This window comes from Muscardinus avellanarius (genome assembly GCF_963383645.1).
Source record: "Muscardinus avellanarius genome assembly, chromosome: 7".
Classification (NCBI taxonomy): Eukaryota; Metazoa; Chordata; class Mammalia; order Rodentia; family Gliridae; genus Muscardinus; species Muscardinus avellanarius.
In genome coordinates, this window is record NC_137793.1 from 24,156,296 (window position 1) to 24,177,301 (window position 21,006).

At 52.4% G+C, this 21,006-nt stretch overlaps 1 protein-coding gene across 1 annotated transcript in view; it reads left to right on the forward strand.

Moving 5' to 3' along the window:
- Nucleotides 1-2,754: 2,754 nt before the first annotated feature.
- ERGIC1 (endoplasmic reticulum-golgi intermediate compartment 1) overlaps nt 2,755-21,006 on the forward strand; it is a gene marked incomplete at both ends in the record, with an annotated part of 52,208 nt that continues 33,956 nt past the window's right edge. Inside the window, 3 exons of the mRNA XM_080698636.1 lie at nt 2,755-2,906; nt 5,276-5,337; nt 12,629-12,701. Of these exons, the coding sequence (XP_080554762.1) occupies nt 2,755-2,906; nt 5,276-5,337; nt 12,629-12,701 (287 nt within the window). The remainder of the gene's footprint in view (nt 2,907-5,275; nt 5,338-12,628; nt 12,702-21,006) is intronic.

A 21,006-nucleotide genomic window follows, 5' to 3' on the forward strand; every position in this document is an offset into this window, starting at 1 on the left:
TACCAGGAGGGATGACATTCCCGGGTCTCTTTCCCGGTGACCTTTCCATGCTTTGCTTGTTCAGATGACGTCCGGCAAATTTCTCCATGGAAAAGAATCTTCTCTCCCTTTGTAATCAACAAGTGTTTTGTGGGAAAGTGCTTCGCAGCTACATCAATCTCCTGCTCTCCGTCCAACTTTGCCTTATGCAATGCCTTTCTTTATATCCGTGTAGATTCATGACTGCCGGTCCTTCCCGATGGGTTATAATCAATAACCACCGTTGCTTATTGTGATGCTCTGGGTGCCCCTTCATTGGCCTGTGGAGTCTCCTCAAGCTAGCTTCTGGTCCCGTGGACTGTGCCCTTGCTCCTTGAAAAGCTGTCCTGCCTTTTGACCTGGGACGGTGCTCCCGGCTCTCTCCACTGTCTCCTGCCCAGGCCTGAACTAGCCGTTTCTCCCCGGAGCGCGATCCCTTTGAGTAGAGAACAGCATTTAGAAGCCGAGACTTGGCAGCCCGCTGTGTTCACTGCCGTAGAGCTATCACGGTTCCTGGACCCGGCATATGGAAAGAGCCAGGGGATATACGCATCTGTGACGTGTGTGCACACGGTTCTATTTCTGTATCTATCTGTGTATACTGAAAATCACGAATCCTCGCCGATACCTCCCTTTCCACTCTGTACCATGGGTTGGCACCTCCTTTCCAGAACCGTGAGCCGCCCACACCCCGGTATCTTCCATATACACGTATTTGATCAGTTTCTCTCTTTCCTGTTTCTTTCCTTCTCACCCTTACTGGACTCTGACCCTGTGCCGGGCCTTCTCTTTGAAACAATGACTCCTCCTTTTTTTTTTTTTTTTTTTTTTTTGTGGTACTGAGAATGGAAACCAGGGGCTTTCTACCTTCCAGGCTACACTTCCAGACCTGTTTTACATTTTATTTGGAAACAGGGTCTCACTAAGTTGCTGAGAGCCTCACCAAGTAGCTCAGGCTGGCTTTGAACCTGTGCGATCCTCCTCCTCCTGTCTCAGCCTCCCAAGCGCTGGGATTACAAGTGTGCGCCACCACGCCCAGCTATGACGCCTCCTTTTTTTTTTTTTTTTTTTTTTTGTGGTACCAGGGATGGAACCCAGGGGCATTCTATCTCCAAGATACACCCCCAACCCTATTTTTTATTCTTATTTTGAAAGAGGGTCTCACTGAGTTGCAAAGGGCTTCACTAAGTAGCTGAGGCTGCCCTTGAACCACCATCCTCCTATCTCAGCCTCCCAAATGCTGGGATTACAAGCGTGCGCCACACCTGGTGACTCCTCCATTTTTTTAAGTATGATGAGGTCAGGGTTTGCCGGTGGGGGTGACCTGGCTGGAAGAAGGCTTGATCCTTAGTCCTCTGGGCAGCTTGAGCACCAGGGCTCTGCTGCCAGTTCTGTCCTCAGCTGGAAGGGACCTTTCAGATCCCCTCTGCACTCCTCATTTACACTCTAGAAACTGAGGCCCAGCAAGGGATTTTCTGAATGATGGAGAACAGGTTGGGGCAGAGTGAGAGGAGGGCCCTCCATGGCCTGTCCATCCCCCTACATCACTGTCACTGGTTCTTCTAGTCTCCTTTGGAGACCCCATGGGCCTCCGCCCTGGTCCTAGGTGGCCCTTCTAAGACATGGGGCCACCGTGGCCTCCAGCTTGGCAGGCTTCTCAGCACAGAGGGCCATGCGTGCGCCACTGAGCCTTGTCTGATCACAGACACATCTTGTTTGTCCTACGCGTTATCAGCCCAACATTTGAGAATTGGGAACTTCTGTGTAAAATTCCAGATTTGAGGCTTCTCTTGAGAATCCAAAAGATCTTCCACCCCGAGCCCATACTCCCACCTGTTCCTGGACAGGTGCTCCTGGACTCATGGAACCATGTCTCCATAACTCCAGGATGAGCTGAAAGTTGAGGTGGTAATGGTGGCGCACGCTTGTAATCCCAGCATTAGGGAGGCTGAGACAGGAGGATCGCTGTTCACAGCCAGCCTCAGCTACTTAGTGAGGCCCTCTGCAACTCAGTGAGACCCTGTTTCAAAGTAAAGAATAAAAAATAGGGCTGGGAGCCGGGCATGGTGGCGCACGCTTGTAATCCCAGTGCTTGAGAGGTTGAGACAGGAGGATCGCACAGGTTGGAAGCCAGCCTCAGCTACTTAGTGAGGCTCTCGGCAACTTAGTGAGACCCTGTTTCCAAATAAAGTATAAAATAGGTCTGGGAGTGTAGCCCGGAGGTAGAAAAGGCCCTGGGTTCCACCCCCAGTACCACATACACACACAATATAGGGCTGGGGGCATAGCTTAGAGGTAGAAGCCCCTGGGTTCCATCCCCAGTACTGCAAAAAAAAAAAAAAAAAAAAAAAAAGTAGAGGAGGTGGGGGCTGCATTTGGTGCATTTTGCCTGTCGACCTCCCCCTGCTCAGAACACTTCCCTTTGCCCACAGTTGGGCTCACTCACCTGCCACTGCCCAGCTGCAGAACAGGCTGCTGGATCCCTTGTGGAAATGACTGAAGGCACCCCACCTTGCACCCTGAGGCCACGGCTCCTGACTCTGTCCAGATGGAGGGAGTTACCCCTACCCAGCTGGAATGGTGTCCTCGATCCATCGCAGGTTGAGAACTGTCCCTAATCCGCTGGAGCTCAGCATTTTCCCATCCCCCACCCCTCCAACCCCCAAACCCGCTGACCTCTGAAGGTCCCATGGTGGGCTACCTGCCTGGGCGCGTGGAGCTCGCCTGACACCCATCATGGGCCCTCCTGCCTCTCCGGCCTCCTCCCTCCATCCAGTCACTCTGCTGGAGGCCAGTGCTCTGCTGCTGGCCTGGACCTTTGCTGGCCTCACGCCCTGGCCCACCGTGTCCTCCACCCTTCTCCTGCCCCCCTGGCAGGGAGCTTCACCGTGGGGACCCCTTCTGGGCTCCTCCAGTCTCTCTAGCGGATCCTACAAGACAGCGCCACACCTTTCCTATCCCCTTCCGTCTCACACGTTCACAGGGTCAAGGGCCGATATCTTATCTCCGTGTCCCTAATGCCTGAGAGAGGCCTCACCACGCTGTACGTGCATCCTGACTAGTCCCACAAGCACCAGAAACAGTCCCAGGGGCCGACTCCGGCTCTTCCTGTGTGAGACGTGGGCCCTCATCGCTTTCCGTCCCTCAGTCACTTCACCTCCGTGCTGTGGGGCAGTTGGTGCTGCCACTCCCCTTTTATACAATAACTGAGGCACAGAGAGGTTAAATAACAGGTCTAGCATCCCACAGTGGAGGAGGCACAGTGAGGCTTGGCACTCTGGCTCCGCAGCACAAGCTCGGACCTTAAGACAAAGGAGACTATTATTTTCAGAACAAGGGAATGTAGTAGATTGGGTAGTTGAGTGAGTTGCATGGGCCTCTGTCTCCCAACACACCCCTAGCCCCAGGTCCCCGTGCAGGGGAGAAAGTGGCCTTGCACTGGTTTATTTTCCTATCACCAGAGAGGAGGCACCTGCCTGTTCACCAAGCTGAGCTCTGCAGAGAGCATGGGGACGCTACAAGCCCCAAGGCCGGTGGGAGAATCCTTCATGCCTGGAGGCTCCTCCACAAACTCCCCGGGCCACAGCCCCCACAGATGCGTCTCTACCCTCCCCAGTGCTTTTTTTTTTTTTTTTTTTTTTTTTTTTTTTTTTTTTGCAGTACTTTGGGATAGAACCCAGGGGCATTGTACCTCCACGCTACACTCCGAGCCCTATTTTTTAGTCTTTTTATTTTTTATTTTCTATTTTGGTGGTACTGGGGTTCTTGGAAACCCTTCTACCTCTGGGCTACACTCCCAGATCTATTTTTTTTTAATTTTTATTTGGAAACAGGGTCTTTTAAGCCAGCAAGGCTGGCTTTGAACCTGTGTGATCCTCCTGTCTCCGCCTCCCACGCGCGGGGATTACAAGCATGTACCATGACACCCAGCTAGTCTTTTTATTTTTGAAACAGGCTTTCACTGAGTTGTGTAGGGCCTCGCTAAGTAGCTGAGGCAGTCTGCGAACTGTGATCCTCCTGTCTCAGCCTCCCGAATGCTGGGATTACAAGTATGTGCCATCACGCCCGGCTCCCAGGTGCCTTTTTACAGTTGCGACCGAGGCTCAGAGAGGTAAAGTCCATTGCCAGTGGTCACAGAACAAGGAAGAAGACCAGTTGAGATTTGAGTCAGGCAGTCTAATTCCCAAGCATTAACTCCTAATTAGCTATAGATAAAACATCCTCTCATTACAAAGCCCCAAATTTTTCTGGCACCCTCATGATTTTCTGCGTTCCTGCATGATTCCCAGGAAGGAAAAGCAACGGTGAAGAGGATACCCTCAAGCCAGGTGTAGTGGTGCACAACTGTAATCCCAGTACTTGGGAAGCTGAGATAGGAGGATTGCAAGTTCGAGGCCAGCCTCAGAAACTTGGCACGATTCTCAACAACTTAGAACAGTTTCAAAATAAAAAAATAAACTAGATTTGGGAGTATGGTTTGGAGGTTAGAATACCCCGGTTTCAGTCCTCAGTAACATATACGTGCACATGTGCGCACGCATACATGCACGCACGCACACACACACACACACACACACACACGCACGAGGAGACCCTGCGGGGCGGGCACCAGTGCCCCACTAGCTGATGCCAGGCTGGATCTCAGCTAACCTCATAAGTGATACGTGATGGTACCCCAGGAACAGGCAGGTGCTGGCTGGGGATGCGGGAGATGGAGCGGGACCGGAGTGGAGGCAGGAAAGGGAAGGGTTGGAGAGGTGAGAGCAGGAAGGCAGTCAGGAGGGCCCCAGCCTTTCCCGGTTTCCCTTTGTGTCGGAGTCACTGAGACTCAGCTGCTGATGCATTCCGCCGTCATTTATCCAGTGCCAACCCGTGCCAGGCTCGTGCTAGTGTTTGAGGACATGGCCCGGGACAGAACCTGACAGGGCCCCTGCCCTCCGGGAGGGAAGACCCCACACAAAGAAGTGAGGAGTGTGAGCAGATGAGTGGGCACGGTCATTTGTAATGCCCTTAGGCGCTCAGTGTTATGAAGAGGCGATAATGAGACTGGGTCAGAGGGCGGCGTCGGGGCAGGGGTCACATCACACTGGAGAGGGCTCTTGCGAGGCCATGTGGATGGGGTCACCTGCAGGTGCACAGGGGACTGGTCTGGGAAGGAACCATGGTGTCTTGACCCGCAGGGTGCGCCCACACCCCAGCCACTGCCCGGAGACCCACCCTCCGCGCCCGCCTCACCTCTCCCATCTCTTCTTCCCAGGTTTGATATCTACAGGAAGGTGCCCAAGGACCTAACGCAGCCAACGTACACCGGGGCCATTAGTGAGTAGCTGACCACTGCTCCCACCCCGCACGCTCCCGGGAACCCGCCTGCTCGTGCCGCAGAACACCTGGGTCAGGGAGGGAGGAAGGAATGGAAGGACGGACAGGAGGGAAGGAACCATGCTGAGCATCTTCCAGGCCGCTCCCCTATTTCTTTCCTGAATCTCTGTCCTTCCTGGGAACCCACAAGGGATTAGGATCATCCGTTTCTAAACGGATGCAAAGAAGCATCAGTATAGGTTGAGGAACCCTAATCTGAAAATCTGAAATGTTCCAAAAGTATTTTTGCATCCTGCCAGGGATGGAACCCAGGGACGTAAGCCTGCTAACTCTTCTACTGAGCCACTCCCTTAGCCCCCAAATCCAAAACATAAGAGCATCCGCATGCTACCTCAAGTGGAAAAGACACACCTGGCCTCTTGTGACAGCAGCTAAACACAGGCGCATTAAAAACCTTGTATAGCCGGGCGTGGTGGCGCACGCTTGTAATCCCCGCGCTTGGGAGGCAGAGACAGGAGGATCGCTCAGGTTCGAAGCTAGCCGTGTGCTCTGGCTTAGGAGACCCTGTTTCCAAATAAAAATGTAAAAATAGGTCTGGGAGTGTAGCCCGGAGATAGAAGGGCTTCCAGGAACCCCAGTACCACCAAAAAAAAAAAAAAAAAAAAAAAAAAACAAAAAAAAACCTTGTATAATGTTTTTACGATAAGGGAGGTTGAGACAGGAAGATCACAGGTTCGAGGCCAGCCTCAGTAAGTTAGCAAGACCCATAGTAGATTAGTGAAACCTTCAGGCTATGTGTATAGGGCGCACCAGAAGCATAAGTGAATTTCATGTTGAGCCTCGGGTCCCATCCTCAAGATACCTCATTATGTGTGTTCAACTCTTCCAAATCTGAACGAATCTGAAATCCAAACCGCTTCTGGTTCCCGGCATTCTGGACACTGAGCACTCACCCAACCTGTAGTTAGCTACCCCGGGAGAAGAAATGGGCTCAGGGATGGGAGGGAGAGTCACTTTTATTTTCATACCTTTGAAATAATCTGAGCTTTTTACATAAGCATTTTTTTTATCCATTAAATAAATCACAAGCCAGGTGTGGGGGTGAATTCTGTAATCCCAGTACTTGAGAGGTTGGGACAGGAAGACCACAAGATTACTTAACCTCAGTAAGTTAGCAAGACCCTTAGCAACTTAGCGAAACCCTGTTTCAAAATGAAAATAAAGAGTGGGGGTGTAGTTTGGAGGTAGAATACCCCTGGGTTGAAGCCAGGAGTGGTGGCGCACACTTGTAATCCCAGCATTTGGGAGGCTGAGACAGGAGGATCTGGGTTCCTGGACAGCCTCAGCTACTTAGTGAGGTCCTTTGCAACCCAGAGAAACCCTGTTTCAAAATAAAGAATAAGGCCGGGCGTGGTGGTGCACGCTTGTAATCCCTGCGCTTGGGAGGCGGAGACAAGGATCGCGCAGGTTCGAAGCCAGCCGCACTGGCTTAAGAGGCCCTGTTTCCAAAACTAAAAAAGTATAAAATAGGTCTGGGAGTGTAGCCTGGAGGTAGAAGGGCTTCCTGGAACCCCAGTACCACCAAAAAAAAAAAATAGGGCTGTGGGGGTGAAGCTCAGAAGTAGAATGCCCCTGGGTTTCATCCCCAATACTGCAAACAAACAAACAAAAGAATACCCCTGGGTTCTGTCACCACTACGCGGTGGGGAAGGATTACAAACTCACCCAGATTTTGGTTTCTGAAAACCATTCTTCAGGAAAAGGAACCAAGGCTCCTTAGAAAATGACTGATTCCAGGGAGAGGTGGGGAAATTACTTGAAGATCCCGGAGCCTGGGTCAGGACCCAGGAGCCAGCCCAGTAAGAGAGGCCCCGAGGACCAAGGCTGGGAAGTAGTAAAATATATAATGACTGTCTTGGTTTAGACCCCAGTGAAGAAGCCTGTGAGTCCCCACTGATACTAAACGGGGAGAAGGGCAAATTTTCCTTACAGAAGATTCCACATAATAATACAACCCCTCACCACCCCTCTCCTGCAAAGAGCAGGGCCTGGGTGTAGCTACTCGCTGCCAAAGAGCAGAGATTAAAATGGCAGCTTTGCCTTGGGGATAGCTAGAGACACCTCCTCACCAGGCCGTGAAGGTGGGGTCACCGTGACAACCGTGTGCGTGCCAGGTACCCCGTGTTGTGTGCAGGCACCTTGCCTCCGTGGGAGCTCCCCCCACCCCAATAAAGCTCAGGCCAGTCAGGAGAAAACGTCACGATCCCAGACTGGGAGACATTCTACGGGCTGTCTGGCCAGTGCTCTTCCACAGGGATGAGGACGGAGAACTGTCACAGACGAGAAGAACCCAGGAGGAGTTGATACAGAAGACCCAGGATGAGTTAGTACCTCGTGGATCCTGCATCAATTCCTAGAACAGAAACAAAACATTTGTTGGGAAAACTGGGGAAACTTGAATACAGACTGTCGCCGAGCGAGCTTACTCTAGTACCTTCAGTCTCTTCATGCTGACAGATGTCCCCTGATTGCGTGAGGTACTGAATTGGAGGAACCCGGGAGAAGACGGCGCAGGAACTCTGTGCTCTCTTTGCCATTTATTATTATCCCACAGTAGAAAGCGTATGTTAACAAAATCATACTCAAAAGCAAACCACGGCCCCCTGCAGGGGTGGCTAAATTTAGCTTCCTCCTTCATCTGAGAAAATGAGCTCAGAGAGGGGAAGTAAGTTGTCGGCAGTTTCACAGCTTGGAAAGGTAGAGCCAAGGCGAGCCTGGTGGCCACGGTGGCCCCTGGCCTCTGTGGTGTTGGCGTGGGAGGGTGGTCCTGAGGCCCTTTCAGCTGCCCACCGCTGGGCCGGTGGAGGCCGCAGAGGCCTCTGAGTTCGGGATGGGGGCGAGGCACACAGACCAGGGGCGGACCGGACGTCACATGGGCTGTGCGGGCAGGCAGAGCAGCTGTGGGACCCTCGGCAGGTCCTCCACTCCTCTGAGCCTCGGTTTCCTGATAAGATTAAGTGAGATTGAGCCTGCCCGGTGCTGGGCCCAGAGCCCTCAGCACACGGACTGTCTATTGGTCTGTCCCTGTCCCCCCAGGAAACCAGCGGCCTCTGAAGGTCAGTGACCCAAGAAGCATGCGGCTCTGTGCCGTACCCCCTCCCGAGGGAGAGGTATTGAGGGGAACGTGAGAGGGAGGGGCTTGCCTGGCCTATGAGCCTATCCACAGGTTCAGGTGAGGCTCCTCCCCCTCCGTCCACCAGCAACAGCTCAGATCTCCTTCCTTTTCTCAATCCTACAGTCTCCCCTTTGTAATTTGCTTAACTGCCAAGCATGCATGCTTCTAGAACATCTTGAAAATTATTCAGATGTGGGGCCAGGGATGTGGCTCAGTGGTAGAGCGCTGGCCTGTCCCTGAGTTTAGTCTCCACCATGGCAAATAAATGACATTCTGGCTTTGATATACTTACGTCATCCTTTTACACCCAAAAGGCACAGCCTGTGCTCACTACCCCCCATTTCCTCAGTTGGCACATCCCAGACACCTTTTCTCCTAGCACCAGTGGCTCCGCATTCTGCCAAGGGCTGTCTGTACCTTACCTGGCTGGCCTGTGGCTTAGCTAACCAGCCCCTAAGGGTGAATGTTTTTCCCCATTTCAGCCTGTTGCCATGACTGACACATCTTTTTGCACCCTTATATAGTTATTTCTGTAACACTACTAAGAGAGGAATTACTGGGTCAGAGGGTATATGTGTGATACACTCAGACAGTCCTGCCAAATGGCCCTCCGGGGTTGTGTTCCTGCTGTGTGTTCCCAGCCTCAGCACGAGATGGTGAATTTCCTTACAGGACGGGAAAGGCAGAGGTGGAGGAAGCCGGCCTCTGGCCACCATTTTAGTGGATGACGTTTATGAAGCAGGTCCTGGGCCAGGCCCCATGCCAAGAGCCGGGACAGAGTTGATGAACGGGCTCCAGGCTTTGTCCTTGAGCACAGGGCAGGGCTCCCGCACGCCGTGTCATTACGCATGCTCACTGCTATTAATAACCGATGGGAAGAGCCAGGTGGGACTTAGATCAGGGCTTGGAGGTCATCCCTCTAATTTGCAGCGTGACCTTGAACAGATTCCTTGCCCTTCCCGCACAGGCCTGGGTGTCAGGTCCATGGCCCTCCAGCCAGCTGCACTGGTGTCCTACCAGCAGGCATTCTCCCAAGTCACATCCCCGCTCCCCAGGCCTGAGTCAGTTTCAGAAGTCCGGAGTTGAGGTGCCTCCGAGCCATGCCCAAACATGGACCGCAAACCTGCACTGCCCTCCTGCTGCCCGATGTCTTTTTGGTTAAAGTCCTACCCACCTGCATGTGTCTCATTCATTCAACAAACTTTGTACCCTGTCTGAGCCAGGTGTGGTACTGGTCCCTGAGGCCTCTGTGGTACTAAGACCTCAGCAGGACAAGGGCAGGAGGAACGCACAGTAAAGCAGGTGTGATTGGGGCTGTTGCACTTAGGTCTTAGCTGGGCAGACTCAGCATGTACGGGGTGCAGTGCTGGGCAGAGCAGGCTGGGCTGCCTTGAAGAAGCAGGCAGGACTCACACAGAGCCCTCGAACCCCTGCCTCCCTGCCTGTGGTAGAGGCTGGACTTCCAGCTGGAAGATGTGGTCATGTGGGTCAGCGCTGAAATTCAGAAACACTCCTCACGTGTTACCTCTTCACCATTCCAGCATCCAGGGGGGATGTGGAGGGCGGGAAGGTGGCTCTCAAGTGCAGACCTAGCTGGCATTCGTCAGAACAGGTGTTAGAGTCCAGGCGTGTTCTGTCTGCCTCGGGGTGAGAGCTGCAGTTTGCAGGTGAGGGGGAGACCTGGACCCAGGAAGTGCGGATTGGTGACTGAGCTTCTCCAGCGGATTTGTTTGGCAGCCGTAGAAGTCTTTTGAAATTGTTCCATGCTGGAAACAAGCAAACAAATAAACCCTGGCCACTGGATGGAGGCGGAGCCTGTCCATACATAGAGTGCTAAATAAGCAGAGCATAATTGAAAAGGGTGTGTCCCGTTGCTGATCAGTTAGAGAAAAAAGAAATTTAAAAAGTGAATGTAAATATAAGCCGAGTGAGGTGGCGCACACTTGTAATCCCAGCATTTGGGAGGCCGAGACAGGAGGATCGTGGTTCGCAGACAGCCTCAGCTACTACTTAGTGAGGCCCTTTGCAATTCAGTGAGACCCTGTTTCAAAGTAAAGAATTAAAAAAAAAAAAGGTCTGGCAGTGTAGTTCAGAGATAGAATGCTCCTGGGTTCTATCCAGTACTGCAGGGGAAAAAAATAATAATAATAAAAAAAATATATATATATAGTATTTTAATATTTATATGTAATTTATACATTTTCATATATTTGTATTTTAATATGTAATTTATGTAAGATATATAATTATCATGTATAATACTATGTAATTCTTATTATTTATATAGTCTTGATAAGCATAGGAGGACCCATAAGGGTACTTAGAATCAGGAGAAAGACACAGTGCACTTTTTTTTTTTTTTTTTTTTTAAGCTGGTCTGGGGATGGAACCCATGGGCATTCGACCTCCGAGCTACACCCCCTGCCCTATTTTTTTTTATTCTTTATTTTAAAACGGGGTCTCACTAAGTTACAGAGGGCCTCACTAAGTAGCTGAGGCTGTCCGCGAACCACGATCCTCCGGTCTCAGCCTCCCAAATGCTGGGATTACAAGGGTGTGCCACCACGCCTGGCTTCACTTTTTTTTTTTTATATATAGCTGGATTTTTTTCTTATAATATGCATGTATTACTTTTTTTTTTAAAGTAAAATCCCAAATGATGCTATCAAACAACTTTTCAAGTTTGGGAAAGACTAGTAGAGACTATTCTGGTGTCCTCGTATCTTGGTGTGGCTGCGGAGACTTGCAGGCAGTCTGGGGACATCCCTCCCTTTACCTGGAGCCAAGTTCTTGGGAATCTTTTTCTCAGCACACTGGCTGTAGAACTTGGGCTTCCAGTCCTGCAACACCTGCCGTAAACAAGGGCCAGTCTGTTCCTCTGTCTGAGCCTCCATTTCTATCCCCTCATCCTGGTCCAGGGCCCTGGTCAGGGCTGGTGGAGGAGGACAGTGCAGGAGTCTGATGATGCTTCCACAGCAGAGCATGTGGCTGGTGTTCAACAAACCCTCATTATTTTCTCTCTTGAACATGTCTTTGGCTGTTCACTGTTAAGATAGGTAGATAGATAAGTGAGTAGGTAGATAGATACAGGTGCTCCTCAATTTACCTTGGGGTTAAGGCCCAAATGAACATCTTAAGTTGAAAACATCATAAGCCAGAATGTGCTCCTGTCACCTGACCTAAGCGCTGTCCTGGGGTTGCATCGCAGTGAGCTCGAGAGCATCATTCTGGTGATTGTGGGCTGATGGGCGCTGTGGCTGCCACTGGCCAGTATCATGAGAGAGGATTCTGGCCATCACTAGTCTGGAAAAAGATCAGAATTTAAAGTCTGGTTCCTAAGGAACACATGGGTCTTTTGCCTCATTGTGACCTGAGAAATCCCCTGTTCATCATTGTGAGCTGGGAACTACTTGCTGATAGACCGAGGGCAGGAAAGGCTGTGCCTTGGCCTTGGAATCGGGGAGGCAGGAGGGAATGTGGGGTCTGTGGCCAGCTTGTCTCAGATGCTGTGTGGGAGCAAGGGCTGGGCATTCTGCCAGAGCTAGAAATCTGGACTTTTATTTTATTTATTTTGGTGGTACTGGAGTTCCTGGAAACCCTTCTACCTCGGGCTACACTCCCAGACCTATTTTATACTTTTATTTGGAAACAGGGTCTCTTAAGCCAGCGAGGCTGCCTTCGAACCTGGGCGATCCTCCTGTCTCCGCCTCCCAAGCGCGGGGATGACAAGCGTGCGCCACCACGCCCGGCCCGAAATCTGGACTTTCACGTGAAATCTCCCAAATGTTCAATGTGGACTCGAAATTTTAAAACATGTATCATTCAAGCCAAACAGAACACCTTTGTGGGCCACCAACCTGCCACCTGTCCCTAAGGAAGCTCCACTCTGACCCCAGTGTCTGATCAGCACCACCGGCAGACTGCCTTTTTAAGGAGTGGGGCTGCTTCATCTTGAGCGCCAAGGAAGAAGGGGCTTTTGGAGGTCTTTGGGAGCATCACCCCACCTATGTCCTGGGACCTCGAGCAGCTCCTCTCTGGGTGGGGCGGGGCTGGGGAGGGAGGTGGTCTTCGTTAGCACCACCACACTAACGTTTGGCTTTCGCCGTTTCCTTGCAGTCTCCATTTGCTGCTGCCTCTTCATCCTCTTCCTCTTCCTCTCGGAACTGACCGGATTCATCACGACGGAAGTGTAAGTCCCTCCCGCCACGCCATTCGGGGTTTTCTGGGACCCCAGATGAGAAGGGGGAGGCGTTTGAGAAGGAGAGAAGCCTCCCTATGGCTGACATCTGTTTCCAGGCCTGCAGCGCCACGGCTCTCCTAGTTTATAACAACAGTGTTGAGCACAGAGCGACTGGTGGAGAGTGTCGCTTTGTCAGAGAGGAGGAGAAGATTTTGGCCATGTCCCACAGAGCCTCCGGGCTCCATGGATGAACAGGAGTCATGCGTTCATCCCTGCTTGGCCAGTGGGCTTTTCCACTTTGAATCATCCCGGGGTCACTTGATGTTGTGGCGGAGGGCTGGGGGCAGCTTCCTAGCGGCGTGGGCGGCCCCCTCCACTGAACCCCTCTGGCTCCCGGGCCATGCTGAAGGAGGCGTTGGTGTGGGTTTCCTGGCAGTTCATGACGCAGAGTCCGTCCACCCTGATTCCTAGAACCAGCCATTGTTCCAGAGCCTCATAAATGCTCCGTGCAAATCACTGAGGGCTGCTGGAGCGCTTCAGTCAGACCCCCGGGGGGCCCTCAGGGACGGAGTGGGAGCCAGGGCTTCCTGCCTGGCAGCAGCTGAGGACTTCAAAGCCTCTTGATTCTGTGTTTACAACCTAGAAAGCCATCACAGAGCCGAGCCCGGCCTCCCCCTCTCCCGTTTGATGTTGGAATTTTTTTTTTTCCACTCATGGAATTTCTGGGTTTCCTCTTCACCACAAGACAATAGGAAGCTAAAAACCTAACTCCTTGGCCCTGGTGGCTCTTGATGTTGGACACATTGCGGCCTGTAATCTTCAGACCACCTGGGAGGTGGCTGTCCTCTCTTTATAGAGGAAGCTGGGGTTCAGAGAGGCGAGCTGTGGCTGTGGGGTTAGGAGGTCCCTCAGGAGCTGATGTCGCTTCTCCTTAGCTGTGTTTAAACACAGCTTACCACCCTCCCCTGAGGAGGGAGAGTTCACTTTCTAGCACCCAGATCCTCTTCTTAAGCCTGATGGTACCAAAGCCCAGGGGACCCCATAGACTGGTGGAGAGAGCTTGGCAAGGCATTGGGAAACCCAATCTAGGTGTCTGCTCAATTGTTTTATTCCAGTATGACCCCGGTCAAGTTGCTGAACATCTCTGGTCTCAGTTTCACTGACCAACTGAAGGAGAATAGACTAGAGTCAAAGCTCTCTTCTGTCTCTGGGGAAGACTGTGTACTTTCTATGGCACGACCCCCAGTGGAACAGGCATCAAAGAAAGAGTTTTATAGGCCCTCCACCTCAACCCTGTTGGGAGGTGACCCTTCCAAGGCAAGCGCCTGGCCCTCTGTGTACACTCTGGGGTCTCACCCCATCATGAATCCGAGGTGGAGGTGAGATACTGAGACATGCTGGCATTCTGAAACACTGACTGTGTGCCGCTGGCCTGGGATGGGGGCCACTCTGCAGACCTTTCCTTTTCTGCGGTGATAGTACCACGCACTGACAGCCTCGGGGACCAGCCCTTAGCAGGTGGCATCATGTGCTGCGGGAGGAGCATCAGCAGGCGCAGGAAGTCCCGGTGTGTGGGGATGTCATAGCAAGGTGAGCCAGCAGGGAGTGGATGCGGCCAGGGGGACTCAGGCCCTGTATGTTGTTGAGCGTCAGCAGGACTCGCTCCCTGACCACGGGGCCCAGGGCGCTGGGTCAGATCTGTGCATTCACCACCACGTGAGTCCACTCACTGAAGAGCTGAAAAAGCCAGCTGTGGACACGCTCAGTCAACAGGCAGATGGCACCGGACCCTGGTTGTCCTTCAGTGTCCCTGGGGTACCGGTTCCAGGCTCCCGGAAGTAACAGAACTCTCAGATGCTCAAGTCCCTGCTATAAAATGGCATGATATTTGCATATTGCAAACTACATGTGCCTTTCTGTAGACTGTAAGGGCTAGATAAATAGTTGTTATAAAGCTGGGTGTGGTGGCGCATGCTTTTGTAATCCCAACATTCGGGACGCTGAGACAGGAGGATTGCTGTTTGTGGACAGCCTCAGCTACTTAGTGAGGCCCTTTGCAACTCAGTGATACGCTGTTTCAAAATAAAGAATAAAAACAATAGGGCTGGGGGTGTGTAGCTCGGAGGAAGAATACCCCTGGATTCCATCTCCAGTACTGCAAAAAAAAAAAAAAAAATTAAAACTAAACAAATAGTTGTTATATTTGATTATGGAGGGAATTAATGGCAAGAAAAAGTCTATACATGTTAAATAGGCAGTTTTCCCCCTTTTATTTCTATTTACCTATTTTGTGTTGCTGGAGGTAGAACCCAGGACCTCATATATGCTAGGCAAGTGCCCTACCATTGAGCTACACCCCCAGCCCTTTTGTGTATTTTCAATCTGAGGCAAGCTGAACTGTGGATATGGAACCCAAGGATATCAGTTAGTAAGAAGCCAGGCATGGTGGTGCACACCTGTAACCCCAGTACTTGGGAGGCAGAGACAGGAAGATCGCAGGTTGGAGACTAAATTCAGCAATTTAGCGAGACCCTCCACTTAGGAAGACCCTGTTTCAAAATAAAAATATCAAAAGGGCTGGGGGTGCATCTTTGAAGGTAGGACACCCCTCGCTTCAACCTTCAGTACCAAAAAAGAAAAAAAAAAAAACAGCATAAATCAGGGTAGAAAGTAGAGAATGTGGGGCTCGAGTAATAGTTTGTGAGAATTAAATAAGATTATTTAGCTGAGAGGCACTTAGCATAGTGCCTGGTAAGCTTTACCATCACCAGTCCATCTTTCTTTGTTCACTTATTTGTTGCTGGGTCCCCCCATCCAACTCTAAGCCGGTTTCAGGGCAGCCCTGTACCTGGTGTGTAATATGCGCTCAATGAATGTTGATTTCCTGGCGCTCTCCTCCTGCTCAGAGTTAAGCAGGGGCCCCGGGCCACAGCTGTCAGGTGAGGTGGCATTAGTCAGCTCACAGAGGGTGCAGTGGCAGTAGGCGGAGACCAGTGAGCACTGACGTCAGAGCTGGAGATGGAGCTCCTGCCAGTGCCCTTGCGGGCTGGGTGCCACCAGCAAGCCCGGACAGCTCTGCTCTTTACCAAGGGCAGGGCAGGCTTCTTTCTGCAGAGCACGAGGTGTTCCTGCTGATCCAGGACCTTCCTGGCTCCTGGGTGCTGTGGAGGCCTCCTGGGCGCTGTGATCCCCCACATCCCTAGAGAGAAAGAAAGAAGAGGAGCCAGGGGAGGTGTGGAAACACCAGGGGCCATTGACTGAGTGTCAGCCTTGTGTGCAGCCCTGGGCTGACCACCTTCATCTTCAGCGTCAGTGGCTGGGTGAGGAAGGAGGCTCCTTCCATGAAGAGGCCACAACCCTATCCTTTATGCCCCTTGCTTCCTTACCGTGGTGCAGGGTCCCCCAGGGGAGTTGGCAGGGACTGAGGACCGAATGAGGAGTCCAGAAGAGAAAGGATCGTCCCTTTCAGGTCTTATATTCATAGAAACTCCTTGCTCCCTGGAAACCCTGGGCTTGGGAAGGACTGAAGGTGCCCATTTTTTCTCTTTCTGGGTGGCTGGTTTTATGACCGCAGCAGGTCAGCGCCCTCCTCTCACCATGAGAGTGTAACCCAAGGAAATGAGGTCACCGCCGGCTGGATCAACACTGCTCCAACCCCAGCCTGTGGTTATCAGTGACATAAGGTGCTTATTCTGGCCTGGCCCGCGGGAAGGAGGCATGTTTGTTTGGGTGGTTGAGTTCTAACCTGGGCTTTGGACAGGCCAGTGATTATCCTTGGGAAAGTGGCCCCACAGGATGTTCAGAGAATCTGTGTTTCCGGGGAGCAGCCTGCTCCCTGGAACTGGTGGCCACAGAAAGCCCCAGCCTTCGCCTGCCCAGGCTCATATGGCTTTAAATAATTATTAACCTCATGAGAATTTATCAGAATAAACTGTAGCGACAGGGACTCTGCAATGGTCACGTACAGCTCAGGATACCTTATGATGCTTTCCAGTTATCATTTATTGTAATTGACCATCTGCTAGTTTAGGGGCTGGGGGAGTGTGGCTCAGTGGTAGAGCATTCTCCCAGCATGCACAAGGCCCTGGGCTCCATCCCCAGCACCATGTATGCGCGCGCACACACACACACACACACACACACACACACACACACACACACATCATACTAAGCTAGCATTATATAATAATCATCTCAATTAATTGTCACAAAACCCCTTGATGGAGCTTCCACTGTGACCTCCACTTTAAAGCTGGGGAAATTGAGGCCCCAGGGGGCTCAACCCCAGGAAGTTGGTAAGTGATGGGACCAGAGTCAAGGCCGGGTCTGTTGGAGGTCGGAGCCCAGCCCGGGCACCCACCCTGTGTTCCATCCACCTCTTTCCAGAGCATGTGGGGTCCTCGGCAGTGAGGGAGCTGCTGCTCTTTGGTCACAATTGGCCACAGGACTCAGATGCACACTTTTGGGGTGAAGTGGCTGCAGGTAGGCGGAGCCCCAGGAAGTGGGATTTTAGAGGTCACCTTGAATGTGTCCTTAGGCACTCCCCATCACAGGCCCAGGAGGAGAAGCTAAGCTGAGCGCAGGGAGAGGAGAGCAGTCTCTCTGAGCCAGGTCACCTGTTCCTGGCCTCGGGAGCAGGCCAGGGCTGGGTAATGAGCCAAGGTTAAGGAGTTGAGGACTTTTCTCTTAATAGTGAAAGGCCAGAGGCTTCTGAGCAGGGGTGGCAGGTTTATATCTCAGATGGCTCGATCGCCTTGGTAAAGGTGGGTGTGGGGCAGGCAGCTGCAGCCAGGGCCTGGGGAGGAGTAAGGGCAGCCCCAAACCACACAGTGCTGGGACCATGGCTTTGGAGCAGGGCCGGGCAGGACTGGTGGCTGGCTGTCCAGGCATATTTTGTGGACATCACCTGGTAGGTAACAGACGTACTTCCTTTACTTGCTGGAAGAGTCAGGACTTAAAGTCTGGGGTGCTGGCTGACATAACCGACGTCCTCCTCTCCCCCCGCCCTGACCGCAGCCTCCTCACTGTTAACTCTGTAAGTTTCCACAGATTATTAAGCATGGAGGTCAGAGACTTTGGGCAGGAATCCCAGCCATTCAAGGACTCTTCTAAAAGCAAATAAAATTGTTTTCCGTAGATGTCATCTGGCTCACGCCTAAGCCCAGAATTTCAGGGCCCTCAGCTACATTCCACCTACACCCCCCCTCAGCTGGACCTCCCAGCCCCTTTCCTCCCCTCGCCTTACAAGGCCAGTCCTTACCACCTCCTCCGGCACACTGGAATGTGTCCCCCACCCTGCCAGCACACGTCCCTGCCTGGGACTTCTGACCAAAACCTTCCTCCCCCTCCATGTTGGTCCACAGCAGTTTGTGAGCATGCTTCCCGCTAGGCTCAGGGTGCCTTGGAGGGGGGTCAGGTGACGTGGAGCGAGGGCCACGTGCTGCTGCCCACCCAGGAACCGCGGGGGAGGACGTCTGTGGGACCTGGGAGCTGCCCCGTGTTCTGTGGGCTCTGGGTGGTGGGTTATATCCTCAGGGAAGACAAAGATGCCTACCTCTGCCTACATCCTGGGCTACCTGGGTAGTGTGATATAGGGCAGAACAGGGCTCTGGGCTCTGTTTCTGGGGGCTTCAAGCCTTCCTCGTCCTCTCCCTGGTTATGGCTTGGCTGGCCAGGTCTCTTCCTCTGAGTCCTGTCTCCTCTATGGGAAGACACAGCTCCCTGTCCCACACAGCTGGCTTCAAGTATGGAAGGAGATGCCATGTGCGAAAGCCCCAGCTCTGTGCACTATTGGTTGACCCCAAGGAGGTGCAGACACGGAGGTTCAGCTGTGCTGCACTGGTCCCATTTTGTATCTAGGGGAACTAAAGCTGACCGAGGTAAAGCTCCCATCCAAGGCCAATCAGCCAGGAGGTGGGGGAGCCAGGATCTGAACCCTGGCAGCTTAGGCTTCCCCCACAATGCTGATGTCTATTTACCAAGAGAGCCCGAGATGAGACAGAAAAAAAAAAAAAAAGAAGAAGAAGCAGCAGCAGCAGCCTGCACCCCCTCCCCCAGCCTTCCAACAACCCTGTGGGATTCTTACCCAAGTTTTCTCTCTCCTGCCTTCTCTTCCTTCTTTATTTTCTTTCCTTCTTTGTAGTGAGATGTGTGTAACTCTTTTTTTTTTTTTTTAACTAGGGATTGAACCCAGGAATGTCCTACCACTGAGCTACACCCCTAGCCCTTTTTATTTTATTTATTTATTTATTTATTTATTTATTTATTTATTTTGTAGTACTGGGGATGGAATCCAGGACATTCTACCTCTGAGCTACACCCTCAGCCCTATTTTTATTCTTTATTTTGAAACACGGTCTCACTACATTGCAAAGAGCCTAAGTAGCTGAGGCTGTCTGCGAACCACGATCCTCCCGTCTCAGCCTCTCAAATGTTGGGATTACAAGCGTGCGCCACCACGCCCGGCCCCTAGCCCTTTTTTACTTTTTTAAATTTTGAAACAAGGTCTTGCCAAGTTGCTGAGCCTGGCCACAACCTTTGATTCTCTGATCTAGCCTCACAAGTACTGGGATGATACTGTGCCTAGCCACTGTGCCTGGCTAGATATGTATGATCTGAAAGGTGAATCTTCACCAATGCTGGCACCATGTAACCAGGATCTCAGCACAATGCATTCCCCCACCTAGAAGGCTCCTTCACACCCCTTCTCCGTATCCCACCACCACCACGATTCTAACTCCTATTCATAAATTAACTTTGTCGATTGTCAGACTTCAGCAAAAGCTTCTCCCGTTGCTCAGATGGGGACAGTAAGGCTTCGAGAGGTGAAGCAAGATGCCCAGGTGCCCCAGGAGGTAAGCCCCACGCCTGCCATGGCCCCTGGGCCTTCCCGTTGCCTGCACTCTGTGTAGCAGGAGACACCCAGCCTGTGAGAGTCCCTGAACTATAGTGAATCTACCAGGCACTTATTTTTCTCTCAGGTAGGCTGACTCCTGGCAGCCATTGGCCCTTTTTAAAATTTGTTCAGCCCCAACCAATGAAGCCAGTTTGCCTTGGCAGGCCAGTGGGGGTGGCCGTGGGTGGACTTGTGGCCTGGCCAGGGATGGCGGGAAGCTGCAGGCCCAGAGCATTTCTGTGGAAGGCGGCCATTTGGATCTTATTGGTGGCACAGGTGACTGAACTCCTCCATCCCATGGCCAGGGCCCTCCAGGAAGTGGCCTGGAAGCAGCCAGAACATAAGCAGACTGGCCCGGAGTGCCCTCCCTGCCTAGCGCCTGGGCTCCTTCGCGCCGGGTGGGGCTCCAGCCCTGGGCAGCTGGTCATCCTGGTTATTCTGGTTAGGAGGGCAGGGGTCCACGCCTGGGAGAGGCCTCCTGGGGCCTCACAGATGAGCTCATTATGGCGCCACACCTGGGGTTCACCTCGCTCTCCACTGAGGTCACGTCCAGAGGAGTGCCAGGGGGTGACATCATCCCACAATCCCCCAGCGAGGTGCTGGGCTGGCCTCACCAGGTGGGAAGGGGGTGTGGCTCTGAGAAAGAGTCTTACCAGCTGAGAAGGGAAACCAGGCTCTCCCTGGTGACCATTCTGTTAATCACCTGGCAACTTCATTACTCAACAACCCTCCCAGGTTGCGTATTAAGGCAGGGGGAAATCAGGCCCTGAAGGCCAAGGAGGCGCATTTACCTGGCAGTGGAGAGGTCGGTGCTCCTCAGGCTTCCCACTGTGGGCCTGTGGATCCTCCCCCGGGGCCTCTTTTTAATTTGCCTTTTTGCAGTGTGAACCAATATTATGAGCACTTTCACGCATACACTCTGTTTCTGCTTCCCACATCCTGTGGCCTCCCAGGGGCCAAAACCCCGACCCCCTCATTTTCTCCCATGGCCCTGGATACTGAGGAGTGGGTGGGCAGGTGTTGTGTAGTGAGCTCAGGGTTGTGTAGACGCACCTGGGTTAAGATTCTAGCTCAGCCATTTCCTGCTCTGTGACCTTGGAGATGGGATGCACTCTCTCAGAACCTTGGTTTCCTGGTAGGATAGTAGTAGGATAACATGAACGCACATAGTAGGCCTACCTAATTAGCATCCTGCCCCTGCTGCTGCCCCAGCTTGAGGGGCCAGGGCTCCAACAGTGTGAAGGCTAAGCTGTATCTGTGACTGTCATGTCCCCAGGAATATCCTCGTGGCCCCTACAAAGAAACACACTCAGGCATGGTTCCTGATTAATTGAGGACCAGCTCTGCCGCACCAGGTGACAGGGCCCAAAGAGGGGTTTTAGTGAACGCCAAGTTCCCTTACCTGCCGGACTGATTCTT